Source organism: Monodelphis domestica, chromosome 3, assembly GCF_027887165.1.
Source record: "Monodelphis domestica isolate mMonDom1 chromosome 3, mMonDom1.pri, whole genome shotgun sequence".
Classification (NCBI taxonomy): domain Eukaryota; kingdom Metazoa; phylum Chordata; class Mammalia; order Didelphimorphia; family Didelphidae; genus Monodelphis; species Monodelphis domestica.
In genome coordinates, this window is record NC_077229.1 from 90,356,382 (window position 1) to 90,376,940 (window position 20,559).

General features: G+C 37.0%; 1 protein-coding gene across 5 annotated transcripts in view; it reads left to right on the forward strand.

Moving 5' to 3' along the window:
• Positions 1-20,559, forward strand: part of UHRF1 (ubiquitin like with PHD and ring finger domains 1) — a 45,915-nt gene that overhangs the window by 16,629 nt on the left and 8,727 nt on the right. For 3 of the 5 annotated variants that reach the window (XM_016432098.2, XM_016432097.2, XM_056822466.1), the window contains exons 4-13: positions 4,292-4,452; positions 5,146-5,361; positions 11,172-11,281; positions 11,420-11,606; positions 13,200-13,323; positions 13,420-13,527; positions 16,344-16,448; positions 16,545-16,651; positions 18,281-18,443; positions 18,576-18,713. In XM_016432098.2, coding sequence (XP_016287584.1) covers positions 4,292-4,452; positions 5,146-5,361; positions 11,172-11,281; positions 11,420-11,606; positions 13,200-13,323; positions 13,420-13,527; positions 16,344-16,448; positions 16,545-16,651; positions 18,281-18,443; positions 18,576-18,713 — 1,419 coding nt within the window. Of the gene's footprint in view, positions 1-408; positions 433-2,887; positions 3,045-4,291; positions 4,453-5,145; positions 5,362-11,171; positions 11,282-11,419; positions 11,607-13,199; positions 13,324-13,419; positions 13,528-16,343; positions 16,449-16,544; positions 16,652-18,280; positions 18,444-18,575; positions 18,714-20,559 lie in introns of those variants that run through there. The other 2 variants (XM_056822467.1, XM_016432099.2) reach the window with 2 other exon arrangements.

Here is a 20,559-nt window from a genome sequence, read left to right on the forward strand (position 1 = left end):
TTTTTACTTTTTCTTCTCTCTGTCCCTGGGATACCCAGACATGACCTTAGGACCATTTGGTGTCTTCATATGTCTTCTGTCACTAAAGAATAGTGTTTCTTTTTGACCAAAGCCATCCCTTCTATCATTCTCCTTGATCCATCAATGTCAGTTCTTTTCTGTTTGCATTTCTAATCTTTCCCTCTTCATTTTCTGTTTTGCCTACAAAGGCACTCAGATCTGTAGATCCTTAAAACAAATAAACAATAGTAGGAAACCCTTCTCAGCCTTTTGATTCCCTCAAACTACTTTAAATATTTTTTCTACATTCATAGATTAGAATTGGAAGGAAACCTAGAGGTCATCTTGTCCAACTCCCTCATTTAACAGAAGAAGAAACTGAGACTCAGAGGGGAAAGGATTTGTCCAAGGTCCCACTGACAGATGGCAATGGTGGGTTTCAAATCATGGCCTTTGACATCAGAGCCAGTACTATCCTTTATATCATGCTGTCCAGTCCCTATTACCTCTTCACCTCCCTATAATCTGAATACTTGAATACTCTTCTGAAACTGTTTTCTCAAAGGTCATCCAAAAGTCCCCAAAAGCCAAACCTATTGGCCTTTTCTCACTTATTGTCTTCCTGAACCCCTCTGTAGCACTTGACTGTTGGTCATCCACTCTTTGATGCTTTTTATTTCCATGGTGTCTTTGATGTTATACTCTTCTGGTATTCTCCTCTTTCAAATAACTTCTCCTTTGTTTTCCATGGCACCTCATTTTCTTCCTAACTTTTTAATGTACAGGTTCCTCAGGGATCTTTCTTTGACTCTTTTGCCTTTTCTGTCTTGATACTTTTCTTGTCATAAGGCTTTACCTGTTATCTCAGTACCCATGATTCCCAGCTCTGCATTGCCAACTCTCAGCTATCTCTGGGAGCCTCCAGATGGGTCATTTCATTTCTATCATCCTACTGACTTCATTTCCTTGCTCAGGCCTGACTCCATAGTACGTTAAATTGTTTTACTAGTCACTCTAGAACTAAGAGAACCTATCTCTTCTCAGCCTATTAATTCTTAATTAATTCCTGGGAGTCTTGCCATTAGATTTCTCTTCTAATCCTAGGCTTCCGTATTTCTGGAGAAAGTGTGACATCAGGCTGAGCTCACTTCACATTTATCTCTCTTGTGCAGTCTTATTGGCTTTCAGTGTTCTTTCAGCGGTTTTCTCTTACCGAGTCCCTCTTTTCTCTGTAGTGACAATTCCATTGTGGATATGATAATAGGTAAGATTATCCAGTCTCCTTAAGTCATCAATTGCACCTCCAACCCCATGAATGATGATTTGGCTTCCTATTTCACAGAAAAGGTGGAGGTCATTTAATGTGAGTTCCCTGAACTTCCCTTGCATTTTTCAGAACTTCTCAGTATCATCTTTCCTTCATCCTTGTCTCATCTGTCACAGAAGAAGCTTTACTGAGGTGAACACTGATAGCTCTATTTGTTCCCTTAATCCCTTTCTCTAGGCTTCTAGGCCCTCACTCCAGCAGTGATCTCTTCTACACTGATTGCCTTCTGTCTCCCTACAAATGTGCTTGTCTTTTCAAGCCTTCCCTCAACATTTCTGTCTTATCCAACTAACTCTTCATTTCTCTTCTGACAAATTTGAGAAAATTTTCTATACCTGATCCTCAGCTGCTTAATCTCCCCACTTTGGTAACCTAACCTGGTATCTCTGCCATCACTACTATAGTGAAACTGTTCTCTCAAAGTTCATTAGTAACTTAATTGCCAAGTCCAAAGACTTTCCCTCATTCTTCAATCCTGTGAGGTATCTGATACAATTGACCACTCCCTGCTTTCTATTTGCTTCAGAGACAATTTGCTTGTTTTCTGTCTTCCCGTTTCCTTCCCGTTTTGTCCTCTTCTTGACCTAATATTTTGTCTTTTTTCTTGCCACAGTTCTTTGGTCATATTTTTTATTCCTTATGTTAACAGAGGAAGCAGGAACCTCTGTTACCTGTGAAGAAGACTAAATATGAACCATTTCCCTGTTATACAGACCTTTTTCACTATCGGTAATTCATCTATACCAGTGATGGCGAACCTATGGCAGAGCGTTTTCTGTGGGCCCACTTTTTTTTATACCTAACTCCTGCCAGGCTTATCTCTTTTATGCATAAATCTGATCTTGTCATTTATTTGTTAAAATATTCACTGGTCCTGTATTGTCTTTTAAGGTCTTTTCATTCATTTGTGTGACATTCAAGATATTATAATTTGGTGTTGGCCTACCTTTCCAGCTTTATTTTATTCTCTTTTACATAGTTTATGCTCCAGCTTGATTTTATTCCTTACCTCTATTCACTTTTGTGTCTTTGGTAACATGCCCTTTTTTTTACCTGTTTAATTCCTACTCATTTTTCTCCCCTAAACCCTTACCTTCTGTCTTGTAATCAATACTTTCTATTGGTTCCAAGACAGAAGAGTGGTAAGGGCTAGACAGTGGGGGTTAAGTGACTTGCCCAGGGTCACACAGAAGGAAGTGTCTGAGACCAGATTTGAACCCAGGACCTCCCATCTCTGAGCCTTGGCTCTCAATAAGCTTAGCCACCCAGCTGTCCCATCCCTACCCATTCTAATGTTTTTTTTTTTTAATTTAAATTTTATTGATTAAGAAAAATTTTCCATGGTTATATGATTCATGTTCTTTCCCTCCCCTCTTCCCACTCTCTTCCATAGCCAATGTGCAATTCCACTGGGTAAAACCCATTTTAAATGCTACTTTTTCCATGAAGTTTCCTCCTGATTTTTCCCTTGCATGTATGCTCCTTTCCCTTTCTCAATGTACGTGAAACATCTGTTTAACATCTCAGAGACTACAGATATTGTTACTGTATCTTTAAGCACCAAATAGAATGTTGTGGGAAAACAGTTTGGGCTGGCAGTTTTAAGTTAAGAATTGGAAATATCTTGCTTTGAGAGGCTTCTCTGTAGAGTCAGGGAGAAGAATGTATTTTTTTCTTTGAACAATAAGATAAACCAGGGAAAAGCCAGAGAAAGAAGGTAAGGAGAAAACTTCTTGTGAGAAATGTCTTAATCCTTGTTATTAAAAATCATTATAAAGAGAATTATGTGATGAGTTTGACAAATTTTAACCATCATCTTGAGATATACAAAGAGGAGTCTTGAAACCTTAATTAGTATCTGGAGTAAACTGGATGGAGAAATTGTGTTTTGGAAGTAAAGAGAAATAATTTGCTCTTATAGTAAGAGTTTGAAGTGGTTCTGGTTGTGGTCTTTTTCATAAACAAAATTTTGTAAATGTCTTGTTCTTCATTTCATTTGTTAATACATTACACATTTATCAATTTTGCCATTTAAGTTTTTTTTTTTAAATTTTAATTAATTTAGAATATTTTTCTGTGGTTACAAGATTCATGTTCTTTCCTTCCCCTCCTTCTTCCCACTCCTGTAGCCAATGAGCAATTCCACTGGGTTTTACATTTTCATTGATCAAGACCTATTTCCATGTTATTGATATTTGCACCAGGGTGATCATTTATAGTCTACATCCCCAGTCATGTCCCCATCGACCCATGTGATCAAGGGGTTGTTTTTCTTCTGTGTTTCTACTCCCACAATTCTTCCTCTGAATGTGGATAGTGTTCTTATAATTCTCTCAGAATTGTCCTGGATCATTTAAGTCTTGAATAAATTTTGGGGATTATGAAGAAATATGAAAAGTTACTATTGGGAAAGAGTTTTTCCAATTAATTTAATAAATACTCTCTATAGAATTGGAGCTGGGGCTTGAGCTAGCTAATTAATGATGGGTTAAAATTATATTGATTACTAAGAAAAGATTAAAGTATATTCTGTAATCCTAGCTAATGCTTGGGATAATAAGATCAAATATGGGAATGATTCAAGTAGCAGATTGAGGGGTGACCTAAAAATGAGTGTTTGACCCCAGCCAACTGTATTAACTATTGCCACTTGATTGGGGGGAGAGGGAGACATGCTCAACCTTTAAAATTTGCCTCTCAGTAATGACTACCTCATCTAGGCTTATGTAGCATTTTTGTTTTATATTGATATAATGTCCTTTCTATGTGTTACTTTGTATTTCAATTATCTTTGTCATCTCGGAATCCTGTAAAGTCAGAGATTGTGTCCTATCTTTACTTTGTATCTATCATAGTCCTGCGCACAGGTGTTTTGCCAATATCTTTTGAATTGCAGCGAATAAGCTACTGGGTTACAATTTAGAAAATTGGTACCAAAGTCAGTGAACTTTTGTTTATCTATAGATCAACGAATATGTAGATGCTCGGGATATGAACATGGGAGCATGGTTTGAAGGTATATTGGTAAATGTTACAAGGAAAGAAAGAGAAGCCAGTGAATCCAGTGACAATGAAGATGGCCAGGTGGCTGAAGAGGATGTTATCTATCATGTGAAATATGAAGAGTAAGTTTGGAGTGGGTCAATCTGTGGCTTCTGAGTAGTACCCAATATAGATGATTTCTTCAGTTTCTCATTTAGTTTGTCCATGAGTAAGACTTTACTGTCTTGGGGGGATTATATGAGGGAGAAATGGTTAATGGGGGTATTCTTACACTAGGATGAAAATTAACTGTGGGGTAATAGAAAGAGTGCTTGTCTTAGAATCAGGAAGAAAAGATTTACTATGACTAAGGACATAATTTATCCTCTTGAAACCCCTTTGAGTTTTCCTCATCAGTAAAATGGAGTAATAGGAACAAGGATCAAAAGAGATAATGTATATAAAGAACTTTGCACACTTAAATTATATAAATTATAGTTATTATCATTATGTAGTCTTGGCATATATTTAATTTTTCAAGAAACTTTTACCTTCTGTCTTAGATTTGATACTAAGTTTTGGTTTCTTGGTAGAAAAAGAGGTAAGGTCTAGGCAATTTGGGTTAAGTGACTTTCTCAGGATCACACAGCTGGAAGTGTCTGAAGTCAGATCTGAATCCAAGAACTCTTGTCTCTAGGTCTGGCTCTTTATCTACTGAGCTACCCAACTGCACCATAGCATACATTTATAATATTTCATTTTAAGGGAGGGGGCTTAGTTTTTCATATATATAGTCTATGTATCTGTCAGTTGATTACTATACTTTTATTTTAAAGCTATCCAGAAAACGGTGTTGTGAAATTAAGTTCAAAAGATGTAAGAGCTCGGGCCCGGACAATACTGAAGTGGCATCAGCTGGAAGTTGGACAAATTGTGATGGTGAACTACAATCCTGATGAGCCCAAGGAGAGGGGCTTCTGGTATGATGCTGAGATCTTGCGAAAACGGGAAACGAGGACTGTAAAAGAAATCTATGCAAACTTATTACTTGGGTGAGTTTAATGTGATTGTGAGTGTATCTTATAATGTTACAGCAACTCTATGAGCTGATGTCAAGAACTGATGGCTTAAAAATGGGCAGCATTAGAATAACCTGATTTAGCTTAGAATCAGAGTATTAGCCCTCCAAAGTGCCTTGAAGATCATCTTAGTTGAGTGGTATCAAACTCAGATAGAAATGGGAACTGCCAAACCATACTTCCAGATCCCTGTAGGCCTTTCATAAATTTTATGTTATTTTTTATTGTATTTTTATTTATTTTGTTAAATATTTCCCAATTACATTTTAATCTGGTTCAAGTTGCACTTGGGGGGGTACTGTGGACTGTTTGACACCACTGGATCTAGTTCAAGTCTTTCATTTTTATAGAATTTGTGACCCAGAAGGAAGAAATATCTTATCTACATTTTCAGTGAAGTTGTTATAGAATTGGAATTTGAATTCAAGATTCTTTAGAGCATTATTTTTTCTATTGTATAACTGCTTTATGGATCATTAATGAATTTAGTATGAAGTCATTAGATTGACATTCTTGAATATTTTGTCTCTTGTCAACTAGCTTTAGCATAGTAAAAAATCTATATTAGTCCTGTTTATCATCCCTTTTATATATATATATATATATATATATAGTAAGAGTTAAAATGGTTGAAGGCCTTAAACTGTAGTGAGTAAAATAGTAGAAGATATAAATTGTAGTAGATATAAGAGTGGGTGAGTAAATTGTGACCACAGAAAATATGTTTCACTACAGTGTCTTGGTTTTAAATCAAATATAAGATGGTCGCCAGGGAAATATTCCCAATTATGAATATACCCAAGTCAACTGGGTTTTATAGAGAATTTAATTAATAATACAAATGAGGAATTAAAGAAAGAGAGAAAGAGTAAGAAAGGAATAAGTATGAAGGGCCTTAAGCCAACATGGCCTAGACCTGAGTCTTAAGAGAGAGAGATCAGTCAGTCAGTCTTTTATCACTTACCACAAGGTCTGTCTATGCAAGGATTCTAGTGACAGAGTCTCCTCAGAGAGAGTTCCAGCCAGAGTCCTCCTCAAAGAGCCTTCCAGCCAGAGACTGTTTCAAAGGGCCTCTCTCAAGAGCCTCCAGAGGGCCAGAGTCCCCTCAGAGGAGCTCCAGGGAGACCTCCTTAGAAATTGTCCTCCAAGAGCTTCCCTTCTTCAGAGCCTCTCCCAAGAGCTTTTCTCCAAAAGGATTTTCCTCAAGAGATCTTCCTCAAAAGGATTTATTTCAAGAGATTCTCCTTTTTCTTATATAGGGGGTTTTCTCCTATGTCACCTCCCCTAAGTTCTTCCATCTACCAATCACAGTAGACGTTTTCCAAAGGACAGCCCATTCTGAATTCACTAGGCTGGGTCGACTAATTCCTTTAGTAAGTTTGAACCAGAAAAAACTTCTGAATAAGTTTTTACCTCTTTGCTCCTGGCAAGTTTACAAGTTGCCTGACCTTTAATAGGTACTTAGCACCCCATTGTATTAATTCTAAAAATAGGCATGGCTTAAAGAACTTTTTGCCTCACTATAAGTATGGGCCCAAGTACCCTCATTTTTAGCAAGGAGTTTTTTCCCCTAAAGCAGTCCTAAGTACAGGTGGAGTAGAGGTCCTCCCATTTCTGATCCAAGTAGAGTTCTCACATCCAAATGTGTAATGTTCCCAGTAGGGAATTGTTCCAATTGAGAATTACCCATGGGGAAATTTTTAACATTCACAAGTCTGAGAAATTTCAAGATTTACAATATAGCACTTTTGAGTTGCCATTATTTACTTGATTGTGAGGTGTCTGAGGGCTTACTTGTTAGAGTTTGAAGAATTACAACTTAGTGATGGAAGCACCCTTGAAAGGGAGATTGCTGAAGGTGGTAGAGTCTCAGCTGTTTTTCCAAGAAAACCGCAATAGGTGTTGGTTAGCAATGTTAGTTTCCACATCTGTTTTCTAAAGGCATGCAAAACACGAACAAGCCATAAGTCAGGTCTTCTGGTGCTCCCAGCCAGGTATTTCAAAAGAAACCATTAACTGGAGGGTCATTGATGTCACTTCCACCCTCAACTTCATTTGCTTGGTGGGGAAAATGATAAATCCTACTACATGCTTCATGGAATTATTGTGAAGAACATTAAACCTTAAAAATACTTTAAAAAAGTGGATCTTTATGAGTTATAATTAATTTCATATGTAGTAATCATAAATAATAAAATGTGGCATGAAATAGAGAATTGACCTTGGACTTAAAATAGGTTCAAGTCTTGCTTTGATGTATATTGACTATGTGATCATAGGCTGAAAAATCACTTAACCTTTCAATGCCCAGACAGTTAACCCTATAAAACTTTTTAGACACATCCCCAGTCTTTCTCTGGATAGGATTTCTCTCTTTAAAATTCTCGTACTGGTGAAATCACAGATCTGAGCCAAGGCATTAGGTTAAAAATGACATTTTTTAAAAAAAATATATTTTATTTGATCATTTCCAAGCATTATTCGTTAAAGACATAGATCATTTTCTTTTTCTCCCCCCCCACCCCCCATAGCCGACGCGTAAATCCACTGGGCATTAGATGTTTTCTTGATTTGAACCCATTGCTTTGTTGATAATATTTGCATTAGAGTGTTCATTTAGAGTCTCTCCTCTGTCATGTCCCCTCAACCGCTGTATTCAGGCAGTTGTTTTTCCTCGGTGTTTCCACTCCCATAGTTTATCCTTTGCTTATGAATAGTATTTTTTTCTCCTGGATCCCTGCAAATTGTTCAGGGACATTACACCGCCATTAATGGAGACATCCATTACGTTCGATTATACCATAGTGTATTAGTCTCTGTGTACAGTGTTCTCCTGGTTCTGCTCCTCTCGCTCTGCATCACTTCCTGGAGGTTGTTCCAGTCTCCATGGAACTCCTCCACTTTATTATTCCTTTTAGCACAATAGTATTCCATCACCAACATATACCACAATTTGCTCAGCCATTCCCCAATTGATGGGCATCCCCTCATTTTCCAGTAAAAATGACATTTTTTAAGGGAGAAGAAATGCTGTCAGAACCCCAGACTGGGAGCCAAGAGATCCACAATGTAATCTAAGTCAGAATCTCTGTTCTGGTCCTAGGTCTACTATGAACTAGAGTGACCTCAGACAAGACATTTCCTTTTTCTGACCTCAGGCTCCTTGATCTGTAAAACTTTAGACTAATTGACCACTAAAGTAACTTCTAGTTTTAAGATTTTATGGTAATATGATGAGCGATATGTAGATTAGATGAAAAGGAAATAAATTGATTTAAACATACTGTATTATGTGAAAACTAAAATTTTTGTTTTAATTTTCTAATTAGATTATTATCAGTTTTCCAATTTTAGGATGGTTTTTTATAGTTAAAGTGTGGCTCTATAAAAGTTGCCAAACCTCATGAACAAAGAAAAAGCTCATAGGGTTTGGGGTTAGGGAGCCTTGACTCCCAACACAGCTCCTCTGTTTATTATTTGTTTGACCTCAAGTACTTTACTTCTCACATGAGGTTAGATTTATATGGTCCCTGACACTTCTGACTCCTTTGTTCCTATGTGATGGGGATGGAGTACCTGTACCAAATGGAGTAATGCTTTAGAGATTGTGGCTGGTGCAACCTCATACTCCTGTATCCTTTTAGCAGCCATACTGAGAACTTTGTTACTGTGTTCCCTTGCCCATAACACTGTTAGCACCATGAGGCCCTCTGTTTCTTTTTTCCTATTAACACTTTATTCATGTTTAGGCCTAAGGTAAAGAGTAATTTGTCACCATAGCTTTTAGGAGATGGACTAAACTTGTCAGCAACAGGCCTATTCACCCTACTTCAAGTTTCCTCCCTACCCTTCTCCCTCTGACACATATGTGTGTTTTAAGTGAACAGATGAAAACATAGCTACCCTCTCTCTGTCTTTGTTCTTTCCTCTCTTTCCCTAAAGACTCCATCAAATACTGTTCCCTATGCTGGAACATTTTCCTTTAAAGTTTAGCCCACATGCCTCCTCTAATGTCTTTTCCCATTCACTGCCCCACTCTACTTTCTCCCTCAGACTTTACATCGAAATCACTTTATATCATGATCTCTACTGCTTAACAGTAGACTGCTTAACAGTCTACTTAAGTTATTTATTAGTTACCTGTGTTTTTTTCTCCAAGCATATTTTAAGCTCAATAGAGCAAGAACCTTGATAAACTTTATATCCCTTAGCATGGTGTATTATCCAAAGTGGTGAAAGAAAAGAAAGCAAACATTTATATATATGTGGTAGGTGCTTTACAAATATTAATAACTTTCTGGGGCAGCTAGTTGACATAGTCAATAGAGTGCTAGGGTTTGGAATCAAAAAACTTGAGTTCAAATCTGGCTTCAGACAGTTAATAGCTGTCCTAAGTCACAAGACCCTGGGAAAAGGAAATGGCAAACCACTTAGTATCTTTGCCAGGAAAACCCTAAATGGGGTCAAGAAGAGCCAGGTTCCCACAGAAGTGATTGAACAATAGCTTCCTGATTCCAGGCCTGTAGCTCTTCCCATCCACTGTTTGACCTGGCTGCCTATTAAATAGGCGCTTAATAAATGTTTGTTGAATTGAACTGTATTACTTGACTTGTTTGTATCCATGGTTCTTACTAATTAATACCTTTTAAAATTCTGCCTCCTATGAGTATAAAGAAAGTGGGAATATGAAAGAGATATGGGGTTTCTGTCCTAGGGAATCTCAGTGAAGCTTTTTCCCTGAGAAGGGGAAGGGATAAGGAAATAATTGACTTGGTTATTTGAGCAGCTCTGGGAAATCACTGGTACTTTGGTTTGGGAAGACAAGAAGTTTAGTCTTAGCATTATCTTCTCTTGGGTTTCCCCCCTCTATAAATTTATTATCTCTTCCTCTTTTTTTTTCTCTGTCTCACATATGCATATTTTTTGGGGTATATGTTTTATATATCATTATTTATACACATTATTTCTCCTGATAGAATGTAAGCTTTTTGAGGTTAAAGATTGCTTCTTTTTCTGGGATGTAGGTTTATTCTCTGCTTCTAGCTCTGATTGGCCATGTGACTGGATAAAAGTTCCCTCAACAACTCTCTCAGGCTATTTATTGTTTCCTACATTGGTGGAGGCTGCTCCTTGTTAGGAGCTTCCCCATATCATTGAAATCCCATAGAGAATCAGGCCAGACACTACCCCCTCCTGTCACCAGTATTGCTTAAGACAGGGTTCTAGAAGGGGCAGCTAGGTGGCTCAGTAGATTGAGAGCCAGGCCTAGAGACAGGAAGTTCTGGGTTCAAATTTGATATCATACTTCCTAACTATGTGACTCTGGGCAAGTCATTTAACCCCCATTGCCTAGCGCTTACTATTCTTCTGACTCATAATGGATACTTAGTGTCTGTTTTAAGACAAGGTAACCCCCCCCCTTTTTTTTTTAAGGATTCTTGATGAATTGACTAGAAAGAACTCAAGGTTCAGAGTTCAGAGACTCAGTTCTAAACTGAGTTTGGGTACAGGTGTTAGTCTTTAGGGGCAACATCCTGAGTTTTATGTTTGTCTCATAATGCTATGTGAGCTTACTCTTTTGATTCTTTGTTCCTACCCCCTGCTTTTTGGGAAATGGGATACTGTCAGTTTTGCAGTAGGTATTGTAGAGACTATGAACTTAATTGAATTAGTTAAAAACTGATTTCAAGATATTGGGGGAGTTACTAGTAGGATATGATAGTCTCTGTGTGTGTGTATTTGTCATGACAAAAGCTGAATTTTTACATATGAATTTGTTGTAGGGATGCAGGGGATTCTCTGAATGACTGTAGAATAACTTTTGTGGATGAAGTCTACAAAATTGAGGAGCCTGGCAGTGCGAGCCCAGTTGGTTTTGAAAACCTTTTAAAAAGTGAGTACTGGTAACCCTTCTGTGTTTTCCCCCTGTGGTTTCTTTACTGTTGTTCAATAGAAGACTGGCCTTCAGTAAACTGATGTGCTGCTCTTGTGCTGGTTTGTCCGGCTCTGCTTCATGACATTCTGCATTTAGGACAGAGCGGCCCTATTTGCAAGCACTGTAAAGATAACCCCAATAAGACCTGCAAAATGTGTGCCTGCCATGTATGTGGAGGAAAGCAAGACCCCGACAAGCAGCTGATGTGTGATGAGTGTGACATGGCCTTTCACATCTACTGCCTCAGCCCTCCACTGAGCCGGATTCCAGATGATGAGGACTGGTGAGTTTTCATGCTGTGGTGTATGCTGTCTGTAGTTTTGGGGGTATAAGGTAGAGGGGTGTAGTTGTGAGAGACTGACAACACAACTCGTAAAGACTTAATCTTATTCTTAATACGTCTTGGTTTGGAGGAATTGAAGATCAATTTAGGTGACTGTTTCCTCAAGATTCTAGATTTGGAGGGAAGGGGTTGGGGCTGGAGTGAGGAAGTTAAACAGGAAAAAGGCACAAGAGATACCAGTGTCTGCTTGTGGAGCTCTGATGGACTGAACTATACCTGACAGATGGCATGGAGGAACTTGTCCACCCCAGTGTGTGGCAAACAGCCTGAATTGACTTAGAAGTGCTGTGGGGCTTTGAGGAAATGAAATGAATGGAGCCAAATGGGGTCAAGTGGTGAGACTTGACTTGGGGTTTTAGAGGGAGGGGCATATAGTATTATTGATGGAGATTCTTCGGTGGAAAGGCACCAAAGAAACTGAAGTAGACTGAGTGTTTGGGATACAAGGATGGGGGGGAGTGACTGGTTGGTGGCCCAGAAGCATCTGTTGACTGTGTTAAGAATAACTTGCACTTTATATAGCGCTGAATATTTTCTTCAAAATATAGTTTTGATGTGGGAAGTCTAGGTTTTCCTATCATGTTATAGGTGAGGAAGCCAAGGTCTAGCATGGAGAAGTGAGTTACTTAAGGTTACATAGTAGGAAGTAGTAGCCTTGGAAGTTGTCTTCAGACCTTCCAACTCTGCAGCCAGTACTGTCTTCATTACAGCATAGCTGCTTCTTCCAAACCTTGATGGGACAGGATAAAAAGGATATTTTCAGTTAATTCTAAGCATTTATTAAGCAGTTACCATGTACCTTATCTCTCTGCTGGGCATTTAGGATGCAAAGTTAAAGATGAAATAATAATCCCTACACTTGGAGAGCTTCCACTGCACTGGGGAGACTGCATGCATATAGTTAAGTATAAGGTAGTGTTCTCAATGAGCTTTGGGAGATGCCTGGGATTCCAAGAAGCAGAGATGAGAAAAGAAAGTATTCTAGGCTTAGGGGGCAGCCTAAGCAAAGGCCAGGAGAGAGGAGATAGAGGGTCAGGTATGAAGAAATCCACGGAGTACTAATGCATAAAAAGTCTGAAAAGAGGGAGGTTAGAGAAAGCTACGAGGGGCTTTATATTTCAAAGAGATGAGTTTGTATTCTACCCTTAGAGATAATACATTATAGTGGGACATAATCAGACTCTTAAGTTGTAAGAAAATCTCTTCGTAGTCGAATGGAGGATAGACTGGAAAAGGGGGTAGGAAATTGAGGCAAAGGAGATTATTTAGATGACTGTTATAATAGTCCAGATGAGAGATGATTAGGTCCTAATCTAGGGTGGTGTTAGGGGTGAAGTAGAGAGAGAGAGAAATGTTATGACATAGAATTGATAAGATTTAAAAAATATTCTCTTTAAAATACATGCGAGAGAGGTTGAAAGCAAGTGGGTGTTTTTCCAATATAAATTTACTATTACAATTTAATCTTTTACTCATTTTAAACATTACTCTGCTATGACTAATGAATAATTTTATGAGGGTATGTAATTTTAGGTATTGCCCCGAATGTCGGAATGATGCCAGTGAGGTGGTCTTGGCAGGGGAGAAATTAAAAGAGAGCAAAAAAAAGGCAAAGATGGCATCTGCAACATCATCATCTCAGAGAGACTGGGGCAAGGTCTGGGAAACAACTTTCTTTGCATTTTGACATTTTAATGGTACTTTTAAAGTTTTCTTACTAACTTTTTCCTACAAATTATATTTCTTAATATAGGGTATGGCATGCGTGGGTCGCACAAGAGAATGCACTATTGTGCCTTCTAATCATTATGGACCAATTCCTGGGATTCCTGTTGGCACCATGTGGAAGTTCAGAGTGCAGGTATAATGTAGCAGACAGTAGGTGTGTGGTGATATTTCAGTGGAAAGGTTAGGGTTATTCTGACATCCATTAATTTTTTGGTTTGATTTATCTAGATCTGATAGGAAGGTTCAGGACTGCCACTTTTACTTTTACTATCTGTTTCCTCCTTCAACTCCTCTAATTTCTCCTTTAGAAATTTGGATACTATACCATTTGGTGCATACATGTTGAGTACTGATATTTCCTCATTGTCTTATACTGCCTTTTATCAGGATGTAATTACCTTCCCAATCTCTTTTAATCAAATCTATTTTTACTTTGGTTTTGTCAGATATCATGATTGTAACTCCTGCCTTTTTCTAATTTGAAGCCCAATAGATTTTGCTCCAGCCTTTCACCCTTAATCTCTGTGTCTACCTGCCTCATATGCGTTTCTTGTAAACAATATATGGTAGGATTTTGGTTTCTAATCCACTCTGCTATTTGCTTCTGCTTTATGGATGAGTTCATCCCATTCACATTCAAAGTTATGATTACTACCTGTATATTCACCAACATTTTGATTTTCTCTCCTTGTCCTGCCCTTTCCTATTTCATTATTTCCTTTTACACTAGTGTTCTATTTTTAATCAATCCCCCTAATCCCCACCCTTATTTTACTTTACTTTCTCCCCCCCTCCCTTCTTATTCCTCTCTTATTTTTCTTTTGGTGTCTTTTTAAGCTAACCCACACACTCTTAACCCCTTAGTATTGCTTCCCTCCCCATCCTCCCTTTCCGCCCCCTCCCTTTTTATTCTCCTTTTATTTTTTTTAGGGTCTATTAAATTCCCTTCCCCATCTCTTTCCCTCCCCCCCTTTTTTTAACTCTTTACCTCACTCCCCCCTTAGTAAGAGACATGAATGAAATCTTAGAAAAATTAGAGTTAATAGATATATGGAGAAAAATAAATAGGGACAAAAAGGAATACACCTTCTCAGCAGCACATGGTACATTCCCAAAGATTGACCATGTACTAGGGCATTAAAAACATGGCAAACAAGTGCAAAAGAGCAGAAATAATAAATGCAAACTTTTCAGATCATAATGCAATAAAAATAATAATTAGTAAGGGTACATGGAGAGGCAAATAAAAACTTAATTGGAAATTAAATAATGATTCTCCAAAATCAATTAAAGAACAAATCATAGAAACAATAATTTCATTGAAGAAAAATGACATTGTTGAAACATCTTTCAAAATCTATGGGATGCAGCCAAAGCAGTACTAAGGGGGAAATTCATATCCTTGAGTTCATATATTAACAAATTGGGGAGGGCAGAAGTCAAAGAATTGGGCATGCAAATTAAAAAACTAGAAAGTGAACAAATTAAATCCTCAGATTAAAACTAAATTAGATATCCTAAAAATTAAAGGAGAAATTAATAAAATTGAAAATAAAAGAACTATTGAATTAATAAACAAAACTAGAAGCTGGTACTTTGTAAAAAAAAAAGAAATAAAATAGACAAAGTACTGGTCAACCTAATAAAAAAAAAGGAAAGAAGAAACCCAAATTGACAGTGTCCATGATGAAAAGGGAGACCTCACCTCTAATGAAGAGGAAATCAAGGCAAACATTAAAAACTATTTTGCCCAGTTATGTGGCAATAAATATGACAATCTAGGTGATATGAATGAATATTTACAAAAATATAAATTGCCTAGACTAACAGAAGAAGAAATACACATATCGGAAAAAGAAATTGAACAAGCCATCAAAGGACTCCCTAAGAAAAGGTCTCCAGGGCCTGATGGATTCACAAGTGAGTTCTATCAAACATTCAAAGAACCAGTCCCAATACTATACAAACTATCTGACATAATAAGCAAAGGAGGAGTTCTACCAAATTCCTTTTATGACACAAATATGGTACTGATTCTAAAACCTGGTAGATCAAAAACAGAGAAAGAAAACTATAGACCAATCTCCTTAATGAACATAGTTGCAAAAATCTGACATCCACTAAACCTCAGTTCCTCTTCATATTTCGGCTAGATTGGTTGTGATCAGAGGTAAAATGTGGTTCTGGAATAATCTTCCTGTGTGGTCTAGGCTTATGTCAAAAATCTTTTGAAAGGAGGTACCTAAGATCCTAGAATACCATTTATGCTCATCAGTACACATTCTCCACAGCAAAAATAAAAATAAAGATACCCTGTCCCTGCCTCTCCAAAATGGCTTAAAAGGTTAAGATTGTGTTTTAGCTACTCTTTCTTTTTTTTAAACAAGTTATAGTTAAGTTAAAATGTTAGGGCTGGAACAGATCTGAGAGATCATCTGATTCAGCCCCCTTATTTTATAGATAGGAAACTAATAGAGATCAAGTCCCTTGCCCAAGGTCACAAAGTGATCAAGAAGACTTGAACTTGCATATCTTGGATCCCCAGATCAGTGATTTGTACAATAAGTTGAGAAGTATGACTATCTTCTGTATTTGATCATGATATGTTTGAGTGTCTCCTCTATTCTATCCCTGGAAGTTTTCAACCAAGGATTGATGACCACTGTTGGTGGGTTTTTTGGCGGTCATTCATCATTTAAATATGGGTTTAACTAGCTGACTTGAGTGCTCTTCCATCTTTCAAGTCAAAATTTTATGAGTACAGAAGATTATGCCTATAATCTTTAAATCTAAAGTTGCCACCAACTAAACATGGATATATATGTTAGCCAACATAAGCTAAAATCTAAAAGTTTATTTGGAAATTTTTTGACAGTTCTACTTTGTGGGGGTTGGGTCATTTTGTGAGTCGTGTCAGTCAAAACATACTAATTTTTGTGTCTTTCCTAGGTGAGTGAGTCTGGTGTCCATAGGCCCCATGTGGCAGGTATACATGGCAGAAGCAATGATGGTGCCTACTCTCTGGTCCTGGCAGGGGGCTATGAAGATGATGTGGTAAGCGAGGTTTTGTATTTGTGAATGTCTGCAACAGAAGCTCCAAGGTGGGATTTTATTTTGACCAACCCTTGTTCTATGTTCTCTCCACTTAAGGACCATGGCAACTCTTTCACTTATACAGGCAGTGGGGGCAGAGATCTTTCTGGCAATAAACGGACTGCAGAGCAGTCCTGTGATCAGAAACTCACCAACATGAACAGGTTTGTAATTTTTTGGATTTCTGATTACTATTAAATCCTTAAGTGGACTTAGTCTGGAGGGAAGTATTTATTCAATTAATCATGCTAACTATGACTTGCTGTTGAACTTTGATAAAGGGTAAAATTCATTTATTTTCTTCATTTAAAGTTTTTTCTAATTACATGTAAAAGCAGTTTTTAACATTCATTTTCTAAAATTGAGTCCCACATTCCTTCCTTTCCTCCCTCTTCTACTTCTCATGGAGAAAGCAAGCAACTTGATACAGGTGTAGTCATGTAAAACATTTCCATATTAGTCATGTTGTAAAAGAAAACAGATAAAAAAACCCAAGAAAAATAAGGAAGGTAAAAGATCTGCATTCAGATTTCATCAGTTTTCCTTTGGAATTCTATTGGAGCTTTGTTCATCTTACTCTTACTTAATAGTTGATCATTGTGTACGGTATTGCTATTAATAGTGCATTAGTGTCCCAATTTTCCCACATTCTCTCTAACATTTGTTATTTCCCCTTTGAGCCATATTAGCCAATCTCATAGGTATAAATTGGTACCTCAGAATTGTTTTAATTTCCATTTCCCTAATCAATAGTGAGCTAGAGCATTTTTTCACATAACTATAGACAGCTTTGATTTCTTTATCTGAGACCATTTATCAGTTGGGGAATGATTTTGTAGATTCTTATAAATTTGATTCAGTTGTATTTGAGAGATGAGGTGTTTAATAAAAAACTTGCAAAAAAATTTTTTCCCCAGTGTATTGCTTTCCTTTTCATCTTAGCTGTATTGATTTTGTTTGTGCTAAAACTTAATGTAATCAATATTACCCATTTTACATCCTGTAATGCTCTCTTATCTTTAGTTTTATTATAAATTCTTCACTTATCCATAGATCTGACAAGTAAACTAATCTTATGATTATCAATCACCCTTTATATCTTAAGTCATGTTCTCATTTTGACCTTATCTTGGTATATAGTATGAATGTTGGTCTATACTTGGTTTCTGTCAAATTGCTTTCCAATTTTCCCAGCAGTTTTTGTCATGTCGTGAATTCTTGTCCCCAAAACTGGGAACTTTGTGTTTATCAAACACTTCACTTAGTGTCATCTATTGCTGTGTATTGTGTTCCTAATTTATTCCACTGATCGATCGCTTTATTTCTTAATCGTTACCAATTGTTTTGATGATTACTATTTTGTGATACAGTTTGACATTTGGTATGGCTATGGCTTCCCTTTTTTAAAAATTAATTTCCTAGGTATTCTTGACCCTTTGTTCTTCCAGATAAATTTTATTATTTTTCTAGCTCTATTAAATAATTTTTGGTAGTTTGATTGCCATGGCACTGAATAAGTATATACTTATTTAATTTAGGTAGAATTGTTATTTTTATTCTATTCGCTCAGCCTACTCATGAGAAATTACACTTTTTCTAATTCATTTGTTTATTAAGAGGTAGCTAGAGACTTGTATTTTCAAAGTATGAAATAATTAACTCAAGCTTTCCCTCTATTGTTCATCTTGCCTTCCTCACTCTCCACCTATGGAGCCTGTTTTTTTTTTTTTTTGCATGCCTATGTCTTTCTTAAGACTACTTCTTCTAATGTTTTCTACTCTGTGATCTTTTAGAGCTCTGGCTTTGAATTGCAGTGCTCCTATCAATGACCGAGGTGGAGCTGAAGCCAAGGACTGGCGAGCTGGAAAGCCTGTCCGGGTGGTGAGAAACGTTAAGGGAGGGAAACACAGCAAATATGCCCCAGCAGAAGGGAATCGATATGATGGCATATACAAGGTAAATTCTGTTGTGAGTCTTTCCCCTTGTTAGGGTTAAAAATAGTTAAATTTTTTTTTCTCTATACTGGTTGGATGAGTTTATTTTTTTCATATTGGATATCATTTATATTTAATTCTCAAACATTTCTAGGTAGTGAAGTATTGGCCTGAAAAAGGGAAATCAGGCTTCCTTGTGTGGCGTTACCTTCTCAGGAGGGATGATGATGAACCTGGCCCATGGACAAGGGAAGGGAAAGATAGAATGAAGAAACTTGGCCTAACAATGCAGGTAAAGTCAGGACAAAGCCTGTGTTGGATTATGTTGTATTGGTAGATAACTCTATAGAGAATGGGGTAGCTAATTATACCTGAAAGCCAATTATCCTTGACTAGGGTACACTGTCTACCTAGTTCTTCCAGGTTAGCCCTTTGAATATAAATCAAGTTAGTGTCCTCTTTTTAATATAGGGAAAATTTGCTAATGCTTTGTGGAAGATATTTATTTTAATAACATTATTTTGTGCAGTTAGATTTTTGCTGACTTTTATCACCTTTATTTCCAAATATAGTCTTTCTCCCCTCCCCAGAGAACCATTGTTTGTGTAACAGACTAAAAAAAAGAAAAAGTTGAGCAAAATAACCAAATATCAACTAAATCTGATACTGTTTATATAGGGTTCCACATCCATAGCTGTCCACCTCTGCAGAGATGAGAGGAAGTTACATTTTTTTCCTCTTTGAACATTTCTTAGTTTCATGTTAATTATTTTTTCCATTATGTTGAATTGACATGTATTATTAAATTTCCTGATTCTGCTTTGGTAAGCATCTGTTAAGTACATGTACTATTTTGTGTACTAGAGATGAAGTCTTCCTACAAGAAGTTTGCAATGAATTGAAAGAGGTAAAACATGAAAATTGGATGGATACTGTTGGAATGATAAAAATGAAGGAGAGGGCTAGATAAAGTGTTAGAAGAGATTTAAGAACGGCTAGATGATTTTCAGCAAGGAGATTATGGAAGGCTTCTTGGAGAAAGTAGTCTTTAATTGGACCTTGGAGGACAAATGAGATTTCAGCGTGCAGAAATAATGGGGGAGAGGAACAAAGATTTAGGAGTATCATGATGAGCAGATGTACTGTAGAAATACATGAGATGGATCATTCTGTGAGACATGACTGTAGAATAGATTTGTACTGTTCAGGACCTTGAAGGTCAGGTTTTAAGAGTTTAGTTTTTGGGTGATAGAGAGCTCTTGAAAGCTTTTGAAAACTGTATTGGGAGATGCTTTAATTGAATATTCTGCCATTTTGTGAGCAATATATGAGTTATTCATGTTTATTCTGAGACATGTTTAGGATGGAACAGAATTATTACCTGTTGCTACTTTCACAATAATTGCTGTTTAGAGGAAAAGAGGTGAGATTGCTTCCTGTTTTACAGGAAGGTTTTGGGTTCAAGGCTTGCTTTAGATGTGGTTCACAAAACTGGAATTAGGAAAATAGTTCTACTAGTAATTGCTGCCATTACTGTAGTACTTTAAGAGGTTTATAAAAGCCTTTGCTTCTAACCCTGTAAGATAGGTAATCCAAGAGCTACCATTGTTTTCTAGCTGAGGAAATATGCTTAGCTCTTAAGTGATTTGTAGTCACACAGTAAGCTTCCAGGCTGGGATTTGAACCTAGTTTGCTCAATTGCAAATCTAGTGTTCTTTCTATAGTTATTACATTGTCTCATGATTAGATATGTGTTTATATTTGGCTTCTGTCTTCATTCATATTTAATATAGTTAAATGGACCATACTTGCTGTTGGTAGCATAGGATTATTCTAGGAGACCCTGGGCTCCGGACCCAGCATGGTGGGTTCTCCATAGGTTTTGAGTATCAAATTATTGTAAATCTTAAAATGCTATATAAATATTTACTATTACATATATCAACCATTAGATGTTTTTTCTTTTGGAATAGCTGTTAGCTCTTAGATTTGAAGTCCCTCTTTGTGTTAGATAATTGTATGTTCCCTATCTCTGTAGGATCATAAAACATCAACTATCTGGACACCATTGGTAGGTGTATTTCCAATATTTCTGTCCCTGGAAAATTTGAAACTGGAAATGTATAGCCAGGAGAACA